The 15,089-nt window shown below is 43.9% G+C and overlaps 1 protein-coding gene across 3 annotated transcripts in view; it reads left to right on the top strand.

Moving 5' to 3' along the window:
* The window catches only part of NAV2 (neuron navigator 2), a 369,470-nt gene that overhangs the window by 212,159 nt on the left and 142,222 nt on the right, over positions 1 to 15,089 (top strand). For all 3 annotated transcript variants that reach the window (XM_054283739.1, XM_054283737.1, XM_054283738.1), the window contains exons 2-3: positions 8,807 to 8,924; positions 13,264 to 13,316. In XM_054283739.1, the coding sequence (XP_054139714.1) occupies positions 8,807 to 8,924; positions 13,264 to 13,316 (171 nt within the window). The remainder of the gene's footprint in view (positions 1 to 8,806; positions 8,925 to 13,263; positions 13,317 to 15,089) is intronic.

Below are 15,089 nucleotides of genomic sequence, written 5' to 3' on the forward strand. Positions count from 1 at the left end.
CTCCCAGGCTGTTTGCTTTCCGTGGAGCACTTGAAAGGAAGGGTCTGGCTCTGGCAGGAGAGTGCCTTTTGGAAAACCAGCAGGGAAATGTCAGACATCCCTCCTTCAGCCTGGCCAGAGGGGAGCGAGGCAGCCGGCGCTTCTCACCTTGGCGCTGTCGGCTGAGTTATTGTTTTAGTGTAAAGAGTTCCAGCCAAGCGTCTCTCCAGTGCCAGCTCTCTGTGTTTGTAAGGAACGCCAGCAGCAGTGGTCAGGCCATGGAGTTGGGGCTGACTTGCACATGGTGGGGTCTTGCCAGAGGGCAGGCAGCCCTTGCTGCGCCGGGTCCTGTGTGTCCATTCCAGGTCTCACGCAGCCTGATGCTTTTTAGTTTGCATTTGTGATGGAGAGAACCTTCAAATATGCTCTGAAGGTCTAAAAAGAGGTGTACCTGGTGGTTTTTGTCATGCAAAATCTTGGGTTCCCTTTCAGAGCATGAATTTCCATAGATTTTAGAAGCATTTACAGCAAGGGGATTGTCTCTGTAGTAGGTAAAAAGCCTCCTGGTTGTGTAAAAAACCCCAAACCACCCAAAACAACAACAAAACAAAACAGTCAAGCAAAACCCCAACGATTTCTTTAATCATTCTTTTAATGCCTGCAGAGTCCAACACAAAAGACCTGCCACACTTTATTCTTGCTGTAAATAGCTTTGATATGATAAAATATACGGATCCTGTTTGAAATTGATGCCAAACATTGGCACTGTGTGTTAGACACCGAGAGAAGGGAGCAGTGGGGTGCAGGGGAGAGCTGCAGGAGGGGTGGGATTTGTCAGGTTTGACTGTGTCAGAAATCTGAGCGCTGTGCATGCGTGTCTCCAGCTAAAATTAACCACCCGAGCTTCACATGCCAGCATATATATAATCATTTAACTGTGGAGCCCTTGAGAGGAGCAAGCTGGACTCCAGCAGATATATTCACGTTAAATATGCCAATAAGTAGTATGAGCTTCCAGGTCCCTGTTCGTGGGAGAAGTAAATTTTCCTGTGACCATTATAAAACAGTAAGCAGCTCTTGGCTCCTGGATCATGGCAGTGGTGCTGTTGAACAGTAACTAACTTCAGCCTTAGAAGTGTTATTTTGGGGTTTTTTTGGTTTTTTTTTTCCTTTTCTTCTGCAGCTTCTTAGGATGTTCTGTGGTTTCTCTTCGGAGTAGATATGTATCACCATTCCAGATAAGCCCTCTTCTGTTGCTGTTTGTGTGTGGTAGTAGGTGTAAATGGGTATATTTTGTGTATGAGAACTGTGGTATTTGAAAATAACTTGCTGTGCACTTCAGGTGACTTTAGAAAACACTGAAAAAAACCAGTGCATTTGCTGCTGTTGTTCTCTGGGGTAGATGATAATTTGTTGGTGTGAGATGAGTTCAGCTGTTTCACTGCAGCCAGATGTGACTGGGAGTGGGTTTTGCCCATCAGCTCAGCAAACTGAACTCTGTTTCACTTTGGGATCGGCAGAGGAATCGCTGCAGGTGTGAGTGCAATCTCATTTATCCATGGGGGTTTTTGCCAGGGGCAATCAGAGGGTGGCACCTGCTTGGCACGGTGTGTGTGGCTCCAGCTTGACAGGGGTTGTGTGTGTGGCAAACGTGGATGGATAATGGGAGCATTGAGGGTGCAGGATGCCAGCACAATCGCTGTCCTTGCTTCACCTTGGAGGCTGCTCCGCAGGAAATTGCTGCTCTGGTGAGACATAGCCAGCCCTCTGTGCGGGCAGCACCTGTCAGTGACAGGCTTCAGGAACTGTAACTGGGGTGAGAAAAGGGAATTCTCTCTTTTGCTCCTCTTTTATATTAAATGTAGTGAAATATTCAGTGGGCAAAGAGAAGGAAAGGTGCCAGCTGGGCAATTGAAAGCGCGATGCTTGTGAAGTGTCCACCAAAGATTTGCTCCAAACACACTCAGTGCCTGCTCTGAAGTGTGCACAGTCCAAGGCTCTATTCCTGGAAAGGTTGCAGGCCTGCTAAAATTGAGCATATGCTTGGCTCTGTGTGCTGTGAGTCAGCCCATGGCTTTTGAATAGTAGTCATATGCATGAGAAAAGCCCTGCTCAGCTGGGAATAAGGCTTTAAAGAGAGAGAAATAAGTAGTCCCAGTGGTGTTTAAATTATCCATTTATCTATTTAACTTCCAAAGGCTAATTTACGTACACAAGTGTCCAGTAAGATGTAATATTCAGAAGAATATCCCCACCAGCTGGGTAATAATTCAGAGCAGTTGCAACAAACGCTTGCACATCTGAATAGAATGAATAATTTAGTTGGGTTGCCTTAAGAAATTTAAGAAAAGAAGCAGAGTTATCTCTGTTTCCCAGAAATGTGGGAATTGCAGATGGCTGCAGCTCAATTCTCAAGAGTTGATGGTAACTCCAAAGTTCCAGCACTTTGGGTAATTGAGAGCACTGGCATCATGTTAGATACTAATTAGTGGGTCTATGTGCATATGTGTGTGACAGCTCTGTTTAGGGGGTGCAAATCATAGAACCAGAGAGTGCTTTGGGGTGGAAGGGACCTTAAAGATGGTCTCATTGCACCCCCTGCCATGGGCAGGGACACTTCCGCCAGAGCAGTCACGCAAAGCCCATCCAGCCTTGTCCATAGGGGACATTCCAGGAGGGCGGTTCTGCTCTCTCACCTGCCTGCTGAGAGGAATCCACCTGCAATCCCAGAGCCCATCACTGCCTCAGACTCGGAGTTTGCCGTGGTTCCCTCCCTTTGTTAGCTGGCTTTGGTGCCCAGCTGCAGGGAGGATTGAGTGAGCGAAGCTGCAGCCCTCCATGCCGGCTTTCCAGATGCTCCCAGGGTTTGGGCCAGGGAGGAGAGGTGATTCAGTGCTTGCCTCATTGCCCTTTCCTTCTGGGCTGGGGGCACGGGGGATCCACGGGCAGCCCTAAGGACAGTGTGTGTTTGCTTTGGGCCCTGCTCTGCTCAGACCCTCATCCTGAAAGAAAAGGAGCAGACAGAGCTCTTTGCTCGAAGCCCACTAACACCTTAATGTTACCGCAGAGAAATGGGGTCACACTTTATTACTCCTGTGCCCTGCTTTTTAAGCTTTTGTTTTGTAAGAACTTATATTGGGGGAAAAACCATGACACAATGTTTTTTGGATGGCAGTGCAAAGTTTAATTAATTCTGGAGAAGTCGGCATTACCCTTTCAGTGAGATTTGTGACTTGGTGCAAGATAGAGACTTCTATAGGGTTTAAGAACCATTTAGGGACAACTAAGGCCACAAATTGTAAGAAAACTTTGAGAAAAAAATTGTGAAAAATGCTGTTAAGCTTGATTTTTTTTTTTTTTTTTTTTTACCATTTGCTTCCTTGTTGTCCTTTTGCCAGTAACTCAGCAAAATATTGTCAGGGCCACCATCTCTATGCCCTTTCAAAACAGCCATTATCCTTCCAGCGCTTCCCTGGAGCCAGAGATGCTTCAGAGGGATGAGTTTCCAGCCAAACCTTTGGCTCTCTCTGTTTGGCTCTGGGCTTTGCAGCGTGATATCTGATAATGAGATCCCTGTGTTGGACTGTAGCACGGATCACCATGAGGCTGCACTTAGTGTTGCCAGTCAGAAACTGGGGTTTTATGACTCCACATGTGCAAGCCCCGTGGCACTGGGCAGCAGTGAGTGTCTGTGGGGCTTTTCCAAACCCCCCCAGTGTTGTACGGGCTGCAGGCATTCCCCTGGGGTCAGCTCAGTGTGCTGTGGCTGTTTTTAGGTTTTGGGGCGGTTTTGTTTCCCCTGTGAAGGTCAGCAGGCAGCGTGGTTTGGTGAGCAGCAGCACAGGCGCTGCATTGTGGGGGCTCTTGTGGAACGGGAGCTCATCAGTGTGGCTAACCCTGCTATTCAATCATGAAAAAAGCCTTGCTCGGCTCTAATTATGCTGCATGATGTCAAAAAGATATTCTTCAGCTGTTACCAGATTCATGAGAGCCTGATTCGTGGTAATTATTGGGAGAAAACAATCAGAGTCTGATTAGTTCAGAACTGACATGGTAAGGGAAGGAGAGAAAGATTTGAAAATTTACTTGGGCATTGATTATAATTAGATTTGTGTGTGTGTGTGGAAATGAGAAACAATGAAGATATGCAGGCATATTTTCTACTTGCGTGGAAGAGAGACATTCTTTTCAAGCCTTTGCTTTTCATGAGTGTATTTCAGAATACTGACCCACAGGCAAAAGCATCAGGTAGTTTCCATTTAAAGGAGACCCTGGGGTACTGGTAATACCTGGCACGTTACCTAATTGCAGCCTCAGGGATATCTTGGGTCTCTAAAGGATCTGCCTGGATTCATTGCTGCCATGGCTTTATCCACGGTTTCCAGGGTGCTGCTCTCATCTGAATGTGCTTTAAAGAAGCAGCTGTGGGCTAAGGAAAGGGCAGTGGGGAGAAACCCCACTAAATTTCAATATTCTTCACTCTTGTTGATGGAAGGCAGTGTTCAGGCCTTTATCCTTACAGACAGGTTTCAAAATCTTTAGAATATGGATTCTTTTTTCCCCAGACCTCGGTGTTTTTTGTGCTACATTTTAGTGTTTTAGCTATAACTCATTATATACTGAATTTATTTCCAAAATTGTTACTTCACTGTAATGCTCTTATTTCAAAATCTGGTGGATCAAAGGGGCAGAGAAAAAGTGAGAAGAAAAAGATCTTTCACATAAGTTTTTAATTTGTTCCCAGAAAATTGGATTCCTAAGATCATACACTACAGAGGGAGAAAAAGCTACCAAACAGCTGAGTTCACCTTCGACAAAAGCCGAGTTAAACATTAACCTGCCCTGGACACAAAGAGCTGCTTATGGTGATAATGCCCAAATCACCATGCTCACTTGATTTTACTAACCAGAGTAAAGGAGCTGCCTCCAGTGAGTGATTTTGATACTGTGTGAAATCACTGAAAAGTTTTAAAAGCCCATACTGGTGTCTATAATAAGGCAGTGTCTCCTGGGTTGTAGTGGGTTGAATATTTCTTATCAAGATTTGTATATTTTTAATTAGACAACTGTTCAGGTAATTTTCATGTGAATATTCAAAAGTATGTGAGGAACGCTCATAATTGATATGCAGAGATAGGGAAATGGAAAGTTTCTCAGCAGTGCTTTCTTACTTCTTTTATTATTGTTTTTCTAATTATTTGCCTGGTTTTGAGTATTTGAAAACACTGTGTGCTTTGAAACGTATTTCATGTGTCTAGAAATAGCAGCCATTGTGCAATGATTTTTTTCCACTTGTTTGTATGGAAAAGGAAAAGAAACATTAGAAATCTGTTTGTGTCGTACATTACAAAGACTTGTAACAAACAGGTTTCAAAAACATCCTGGAAAGTTTCAGTTATTGGCTTAATATATGCCATAAAAACCAGTGGTGACCACGAGGAGCTACTACAATTAGCCTGGGTAATACTGTATGCCTAGGAATGCTTCAGAGATTGCAAATATAGAGCCCAGGCAGGTAAAAACCAATAATTTGCATGTTACACATATTGCAAAATATTGTTGTGTGGTAATATTTTTCAGAGAAACACAGGTTTATTATATCTGTGACATGCTCTCCTAATCAGCTAGTGAAATGAAAGAATATTCCACACCCTTAAATACCCCAGAAACAAATAGTTCCTCCATGCTGGTGTGCATTTCATAATGAGCATGAAAGCTCTGCTTGCAGCAGGCTGCCTTCAGTACCCAAAGTGGGGTTTACAGGAGTGATTTGCTATCAGAGGGAGTTTCTCTATGTGTTATCATAGGCAGTGAATCAGGCTGCAGGTATTTGGGGTTTTTCAAGTTGTCTCCTGTACCAGGAGGAATTCAGGGAGTTCAGGGATTCCTTTGATGCAGTTCTGTTGGAATATATGAACGTAAGAATAGAATGAATGTAAGATCTGGTGTTCCTGGGGACAGCAGGAAGCAGGTACAGCGCAGCAGTTTGGCAGTGCCAGCCGAGCATTCTCGTCCTGTTATTTGACTCAAAAATCAATCCCAACTGGCTCTCGAGGTCTTGCTGTGATTTTGGGCTCTGCCAGGAGGGCTCTGCTGCTGCTCTAGCTGTAGGGCTGATCCCAGGATTTGTCTGACTGCGTCGTGGAAGTGATCCAGGATGGAACCGATGCACTGAAGTATAATCTTAACTTTTCTGAAAGCCCTTCAGTGATAAATTAGGACATGCATTGCAGCCTTCCCTTTAAAGGAAACATGGTTATTGTGTTTGATAAGTTCCTTGTCAGCTGAATTGAAGGGATGGCGTGGGGGGTTGGACCCTTGCACTTGCAAAGTAAATGGTTTATAACCTGTTTCCTCATATGTCTTCACTCCTAGATAAGAAAGCTAAAGCCATGTGGCAGAAAAGTAGGTTAAGTCAACCCCAGTTCCTTGAAGTCATTGAATCTTCTAAAATATTTTCCTGTTATGGAAAATGTTTTCTTCTAAAAGGAGCTAAGGAACACAATGTCTTTTTTGTGCAGCAATGTGGGTTTTTTGCCCCTTTTCTTGTTCAGCTGGGGAAATCACTGCTGTGTACTCAGCCTTTATTTCATTGAGATGTTTTTCAGCTCTGGGGGTGTTTTTCATGGGGTGTTCCAGTGTTTTTTTCTGTTCAAGCCGTGATGCTGTTGGCATAGGAAATGCACATCCTGGTGCTCTGAAGGGGAAAGTGAAGGATAGATGGTGGAAAACAGGGGCATGTCTTTCAGGTATTAAGTGATTTGTTCATGGCTGCTACCTGTTGTGTTTTACAGGTTAAAAAAACCCACAAATGAACACTTGATAACAAAAACTAGACTATAGTCTATGAAGACTATAACAAAAACCTCAGTTCTTCATTTTATCACATTAACATTCTATCACCAATGGAAGAGGAGTATGAAATTACAGTTCTTGTATTACATCCAGGTTGCTCTGTCTTGTGGCAAATGCTTGCCCCTAGACTTGGTAAAAAGCTGGCTTTTGTTTCCTGTGAGAGAGAACATCACCACCACACTGGAAATGTGTTGTGGTGTTGGGTGCCCAGGACGAGGTGGGAGATGAGAATTTGACTCCGAGTTCTCAGAAAGCTGATTTGTTATTTTATGATGTTACATTATATGATATGATATGAGATGATATTAAATGCTATTATATGTTGTATTATATGCTATATTATATAGCATATAATATCATTATATTATATTATATTATATCATATTATATTATATTATATCATATTATATTATATTATATCATATCATATCATATTATATTATATTATATTATATTATATTATATTATATTATATTATATTATATTATATTGCATTGTATTGTGTTATGGTGTTATGTTATGTTATATTATGTTATATTATGTTATGTCGTATCGTATCATATTATATCTCCTCAGATAACATAACATAACATATTATATTATTGGATATGATATGATATTATTCATAGTATAGTACATGAAAATTATATACTAAAACTATATTAAAAGAGAAAGGGGATGTCAGAAGGCTGAAACAAGAATTATAATAAAAACCTGTGACAGGCTCAATGAGTCCAACACAGGTGGCTGTGATTGGCCATTAATTAAAAACAATTCACATGCTGGGTAAACAATTCTCCAAATCACATTCCAGAGCAGCAGAACAGGGAGAAGCTGAGGCTTCCCAGGAGAAGAAATCCTGGTGAAGGGATTTTCAGACAATGTCACGGTGACAGAAATGCAAGGCTGGGTGGAGATGCTCCTGGGATGAGGAGCTGTGGGTCAGTAAGGGACAGGATCATTTGTAGGGTCTGTGAGGGTTGGGATGGCTGGTGCTCCAGGAAGCACATGGAATCACATCTGCTTATTGATAGGCTGGCTTGGAATGAATGTGTTCCCAATATTCTAGGCACTCTTCAGAGTACGGATGAACATTAATATTTTTATATTTAAAAGGTAAAATCCTGATATTTAATTGTTTTTACCCTATTTTTTGGGAACATAATAGGTAATTTTACAAAATCTTAATTCAGAATATTGTCCTATGCAAAGAATATTGTTATTTAATTTGTAATGAATAATTTAGCTTCTTTTTATAACCTAGCATGAAAAGTTTTTATAGGTTTTCTGGAGATCTTGAATAAGTTGTGCTGGCATAAGATGAGCAGTACTTAATGCAAATTAAAGAGAGATTTTGGCTGCTTGGTGTGCCTAGTTTTCAGGTAATACATTTTGAAATAAATTCCAACAGCTGGAAGTTTGCATAATAGATTAAAAGTGATTCAATGGGCCTGTTTAACCTGTGAGATGGAATTTATTAAAATTGGTGGGTATTTAGGACCTTTAAAGGTTTCTTTGGTAATACAATGAAGGAGTTTCCTCACAGTGAGACTGCTGTATGGCTAATATCTACCAGAAGCTTTTTTGGGAAAAGAGCCTTTAAAACTATCACAATAACAGCTATGAAGAAAAAAGCTTGGGTGGAAATTGAAATCTCTTGTGCACACTCAGTGCTGCTGTAGAACATTCCAGTGGCTCCTGATGGTCCATTCAAGCTGTAACACGTCCAGGAGCTCACTGTCATCTGCCTTGGGCCTTGATGTCAGGTTGCTGAATAAAAAAGTCCATATTGCAGCAAGCTGAATGCTTGATCTGCACAAAGCCGTGAGTTTTAATGCTGTTGGCTTGTTTAGAAGAGGGGAAAGAAGAAGGCAGTGGTCTGAAAGCAGCCTTTTGGATACCGGGAGAAACAAAGACTTCTCATTTTTCAGGTTAAGTAACAGTTTGTTTGTGTTTATCTGTCTCCTAACAGATTTATACGGATTGGGCTAATCACTATCTGGCAAAATCTGGGCACAAGAGATTGATAAAAGATCTGCAGCAAGATGTGACTGATGGAGTCCTGCTGGCTGAAATAATCCAAGTTGTAGGTGAGTGCCTTTCTGTGCTTGTGCCAAGCATCCTCCAGCTCGGTCAGACAATCCCCGTTTTTATCTTCCACACCAACACAGTGTGCATGGGGGGCTGTCCATCACACTGCATGGAATTATGTGCATCCTTTTCCTTCAGAGGCTTTGGTAATTAATTTGAAAAAGCCTTGTATTGTAGTGGAAAAATATTGGATGTTGCTGATAAGATCTCCTGACACAGCAGTGTTACTCCACATGGCTGAATGATAGAAAAAACAACTCAGGAGATTTTTTTTCTGCTAGGATGCTGTTAGCCCTCACTATTTCTAATACCTCTTGGATACTGGTCTGAATATAATTCACAGTGATACTGCCTCCTGTGTTTAACCTCCTGCCTCCAGTTGGATTTGGGAGATCCGTATATACAGCTGGGAAAGGAGAGAGGGTGTAATTTTTGTGTGGCAGAAAAAGAAATGTTTCATAACGAGTTTTCAGATGGGGAAAATCACTTACCATTAGGACAAATCTCAAGTGCAGGCTCAGTTATTTTATCCAAAGCCTTTATTTCTCTTAAATTAGTGCATTAATGCTCGTGGATAATGAAAGTTCTGCATACTGTCCCTCTTCCCTTGGGCCTGGATCCTTCATTAGTTCCTTCAGAGGCTCATCCATCTGGGGATGCCACAGAGCACATGCATGGGCCAGTGGAGATGGATGGAATGGGAAAGCTGCTGATGGCAATTAGGACAGCCATTGTTGGGAGCAAAGGGACAGATCTGAGATGCAAATTAAGGAGCAGGACATGAGTGCGTGCATATTTATTGTGTGTGTTTGAGGGGCTGTGAGGGAGCTGCTCCTGGTTTGAGGTAGGGATCTGCAGGCCCTGTTCTGGGATGACACTGAAACATCTTGCCGTGATTCCACTGGGGTATGTTAGAGAAGATTTTGTCTCTGCTGCAGGGCAGCACTGTGTCTCAGCAGCATTGTAGAGCTGAGGTGTAAAAACAGGCCATGGATTAATTGATGACTGTGTGTTGACAGGCATTCACTTGGAACAATGCTCCTTCCTACAGCCCTTTCCTTTAATAGGAAGGGGTTTTGGAAACCCAGGAGCAGTTAGGTGTTGATTCCTTTCAGCCTGTCTGGCTGCCCTGCCTTAACACAGCTTTAGGGAACTTCTGCGTGAGAACATGTGTGCAAGAATACCACCATCAAAATGTGGACTTGGTTCCTTCTACCAAATATTCAAATGTAGCTCTTTGAGTATTGACTTGTGAAAACCCCTATGAAATTCAAATTATTCCTTCTAAAATACATAACCAGTTACTGCTTTGATCACCTTTGCAGGGTTTTTCTTTGGTCATTTTTATAGCTGCCTTTTGGCTAATATTTAAGATAAGGTCTGCAAGGTTTCAAAAGCTGAAGTATGAGGGGAAGGATTTCTTTATGAAGAACCTTTTTCATGTGGAAGAAAGGTCCTATTTAAACATTTTGAGTTTAATCCAGCAAATTAATAGTGCAGAAAAATAATTTGTTTCTGCTGTGTATGGCCTTTAGGCAGCTGCATCTCATTGTCACAAAGATGAGGAGGGCTTTCTGGTGTAGAAGCAGCTTTTTCTGTAGCCTGCAAAATCCAAGCTTTTTTCCTAACTGCATAGTAAGAAAGCTTTGATATGCAGTGCAGGAGGAGGTTTTAATGTCATGGTGTGCTATGTGCAGTAGCAGCTATTTGCAAGTCAATTAAAATGCATTCACATCATGCTGGTTCATTTCAGTTCAAAATGTATGAGCCTGTGAAAGAATATGTAAGTCCTACATGCCTTAGTAATGCCATATAAACACAGCAGCTGTGTTTAAATCCATGCAGAGAGACACACTGGGTGTGACCTGGGTTCCTGGAGGTGTCTCTGTACATGTGTCCCACACAACTGACACCTCCTTCACAAGTTCCTTGGTCTGCTTTCAAGTAGCTGTGAATGGTGCCAATTTATAGCAATGCAGCTATCAATTTTTAGAAGTGTTATAAATTTAATATTATGAGATGGGTGCACAGGACTTGGAAAATGTGATTCAGTGAATTAATCTTTATTTCTGTATGGCCAAATCTGAGATGGCATTCCTGGGAGCAGCGTGTGCTTTTCATGTGTGGAGGCTGATGGAGCACACTGGAGAACACTGAATTCTGTCTCTCTCAGATCAGCATCAATTTCTCACTGCATTGTGTGCTGTGCCATGGGTGTGTAAAATGGGAGCTATCAGGCAAGAGTGCAGCTGTGTTACTGCTGTGTTTCCCATGGCTATGACTGCCACTGGAATATTGTGCCAAATGTGGTCCTCCTGACAGAGGGGATCCATGGCGTGGATGGAGTTCTGCCTGGTGTCCTGAGAATACAGGAACAAGATACAGCTTTTAATGCAAGAATCAAATGGGATGGCAGTGCCTGCCCTTATTGCAGTGAAAAAGCTGTGGGAAACTGAACTTTGGTTCTAACTGGTTCCTCAGACTCAAAGACAAAAGTCATTTCAGCATCCAAGGCTGAAAGGTGAAACAGAGCAAACTCAGACTCTAAGGCAAACATTATCCACCTCAGGGATTTCACTGTTTTACCTCTGACCTTAAAGATGGAAACTGTGCTCTTCTAAAGAGGCAGACTCTGCTCTTCTGCTCTTTGGCAGGTTGGGGTAGCATGTGAGCCATGGTCAAGAATCTTGAAAAATTGTTTCATGATTTGTGCTTTAAAAAAGAAAGAAAAAAAATATTAGTATTGACCATAAATTCACCATTTGGGTTTAAAACCTGTGTTCGCCGTGCAAGCAAACCACGTGCCATGCTAACATCTCTGTGCAGTGCTCACTTTTGCACCCGGCCGTGGTTCAGCCTGCAGAGCTCACTGACACCTTTGCTGCAGTGTAAAGTTGTTCCCTGTCACTATGCTGGGCTCTCAGAGTTCCCTGTCCCTGTGCTGGGGCTGTCAGGGTTCCTGTCACTGTGCTGGGGCTGTCAGGGTTCCTGTCCCTGTGCTGGGGCTGTCAGGGTTCCTGTCCCTGTGCTGGGGCTGTCAGGGTTCCTGTCCCTGTGCTGGGGCTGTCAGAGTTCCTGTCCCTGTGCTGGGGCTGTCAGGGTTCCTGTCCCTGTGCTGGGGCTGTCAGGGTTCCTGTCCCTGTGCTGGGGCTGTCAGGGTTCCTGTCCCTGTGCTGGGGCTGTCAGAGTTCCTGTCCCTGTGCTGGGGCTGTCAGGGTTCCTGTCACTGTGCTGGGGCTGTCAGAGTTCCCTGTCCCTGTGCTGGGGCTGTCAGGGTTCCTGTCCCTGTGCTGGGGCTCTCAGGGTTCCTGTCCCTGTGCTGGGGCTCTCAGGGTTCCTGTCCCTGTGCTGGGGCTGTCAGGGTTCCTGTCCCTGTGCTGGGGCTCTCAGAGTTCCTGTCCCTGTGCTGGGGCTGTCAGGGTTCCTGTCACTGTGCTGGGGCTGTCAGAGTTCCCTGTCCCTGTGCTGGGGCTGTCAGAGTTCCTGTCCCTGTGCTGGGGCTGTCAGGGTTCCTGTCCCTGTGCTGGGGCTGTCAGGGTTCCTGTCCCTGTGCTGGGGCTGTCAGAGTTCCTGTCCCTGTGCTGGGGCTGTCAGAGTTCCTGTCCCTGTGCTGGGGCTGTCAGGGTTCCTGTCCCTGTGCTGGGGCTGTCAGGGTTCCTGTCACTGTGCTGGGGCTGTCAGGGTTCCTGTCCCTGTGCTGGGGCTGTCAGGGTTCCTGTCCCTGTGCTGGGGCTGTCAGGGTTCCCTGTCCCTGTGCTGGGGCTCTCAGAGTTCCTGTCCCTGTGCTGGGGCTGTCAGGGTTCCTGTCCCTGTGCTGGGGCTCTCAGGTTTCCTGTCCCTGTGTTGGGGCTGTCAGGGTTCCTGTCCCTGTGCTGGGGCTGTCAGAGTTCCTGTCCCTGTGCTGGGGCTGTCAGGGTTCCTGTCCCTGTGCTGGGGCTGTCAGGGTTCCTGTCCCTGTGCTGGGGCTCTCAGGTTTCCTGTCCCTGTGTTGGGGCTGTCAGGGTTCCTGTCCCTGTGCTGGGGCTCTCAGAGCAGTTGGTTCCACAAGCCTGCAGCGCTCACTGACACCTTTCCTGCAGTGTAAAGTTGTTCCCTGTCACTGTGCTGGGCTCTCAGAGCAGTTGGTTCCTGCCCCAGCTGTCTCTGGAGGCACAGCCCATAGGGAACTCCAGCTGCTTTTTTCTTTTTGTGGCTCTCAGTGTTTCGCACGCTCACTTGGCCTGGACGGCTACAATCCAAACCCCTCCACTGAGCTGGCAGCAGGTGCTCAAGAAGTCATTGGAATAAATGCCCTTGCTTTAGGTTTTTTGCTTTATTGCCTTTTTTTTTTCCTTTCAGCAAATGAAAAGATTGAAGACATCAATGGCTGCCCAAAGAATAGGTCTCAAATGGTGAGTAGTAAAGTGGTTTGTGTGGGAGTGGCTGAGTGGCAGTCTCAGACTTCAATGTCTGAGACTTTTAGTAACAATTTTTAATTAATTTTTCCAGTAGTGGACTAAAAGTATAATCTTCAGAACATAAATGTTACAGTTCTTGCCCCGTTGTACTCCACAGTAGTTGGATCAGGCCTTATAATATATCACATATTTACAATTGAGATTATTTTTACATTGCTACTTTATATTTCTGAAATATCACATAATTAAACAGAAATATATAGAAATAATTAGGTATTTGAAAGTATGATTAAGAGTTTCTGTATCTTTTGAAATGAAACTAAGTAAATGAGCAGTATGAATGAAATGAAAAAATTTCATTAGATTCAAGGTGCAATTTGTTCACAGGTAAGAAGTCGGTTTGTATCTTGCTTGTATTTAATATTTGAACCTGGAGAACCAAAAATCAGTCCAGGAAAATTAAAAGTATAATAATACCTCAGGAGTGTATTTGCTGTGAGTATTGCTGAAACTAAGAATTTTTTGAAGAACACAAATAATAAAAAACTTGTTTTTAAAATACATTTAAATGAAAAGTTTTTAAAATTTATGATACAGAAGGAAGTAACCTTGTTTGAGGTATCTTGAGAAAAAGTCATTTTGCGACATAAATTCTGTTGTCTTCCTTTGGCACTGCAAGTGCTTGCTTTGGGACACTTGGATATCTGTTCTCTGTGGGAAACTTTTAATGTTTTTTTATTTTTATGAGCGTTCCTGTCTGCCCCTACTTCCATGCCTTCAGCATGAGCATGACCACTCATGTAGTAAAATGAAATCAAGATTTAGGGAGAGCTTGACATCCTAAGTCAAAACTCACGCTCTGTTCTGCTCTTCTCTCTTGGCTGTTTGCTTGAAGTTATCAATCTTGTTGAAAGCATGGAGCAAGCACTCTGTAGAAAGCAAACCATCAGGAAGATTTATCATTGCTCCTTTCTGCTGCTTTGAACAGGGTGGTTGCTATTCTCACTGTGGCCGCAGCAGCTGTCTGGAGTATAAATAATGAGGAAATTTTGACAATTACTATAATGGAATGTTCCACAAGCGTGTCTCAAGACCTGAATTTCATTCAGGACCAGAGTCTGTAACCAGCTCCAGGACGTTGCAGCTAAAAAAGTCACTTCAAGTCATTATTCTGAATGAGGAGAAGGTGCTGCTCTGGTGGATAGAGGGATGCATGTTGCTTATGAAGGCTGGCTCAAGTTGTAGCCAGAGGTGTGCGGGGGGCTTGTGCTGGTCAGGAATGCTGGGCAGGGCTGGAAGCACACATTTGGTCTGGCTGCCTCCTCTGATGCTGCTCCACTTGCTCGTTCAGGAGGCTGCAGTGGTGGCACTGACCCCCCACTCATCAGCCCTGCAGTTTTCCTCATGTGAGAAAAATGAGAATTATGCTTGTGGCTTGCTTTTATCAGTCAGGTGCACATGGTTACAGAGCTCTTTGGGGTCTGACTGTGAAAGAATGTTGTTTCCCAGAGGAGCTGTGGCCGCTCCATCCCTGGAAGTGTTCAAGGCCAGCTTGGAGAAACGTGGGGGAGTGAAAGATGTAACCAGAAGATCTTTGAGGATTCTTCCAACCCAAATCATTCCAGGGTTCTTCCAAGGCAGAACATAGGAATCCTCATGGGGTGGTGTTGGTGCAGTAGTTACCTGCAGTGTTTAGGGGGAGAGGACAGACATGGTGCAGAGCTTGTTTTAGGTACAGCAGTCTTCATCCTTTGCATTTCAGTGCTC

The sequence above is a fragment of the Melozone crissalis genome, unplaced genomic scaffold (assembly GCF_028551555.1).
Source record: "Melozone crissalis strain CALT ecotype California unplaced genomic scaffold, PUWL_Pcris_2 ptg000038l_1, whole genome shotgun sequence".
In the NCBI taxonomy this organism is placed as follows: Eukaryota; Metazoa; Chordata; class Aves; order Passeriformes; family Passerellidae; genus Melozone; species Melozone crissalis.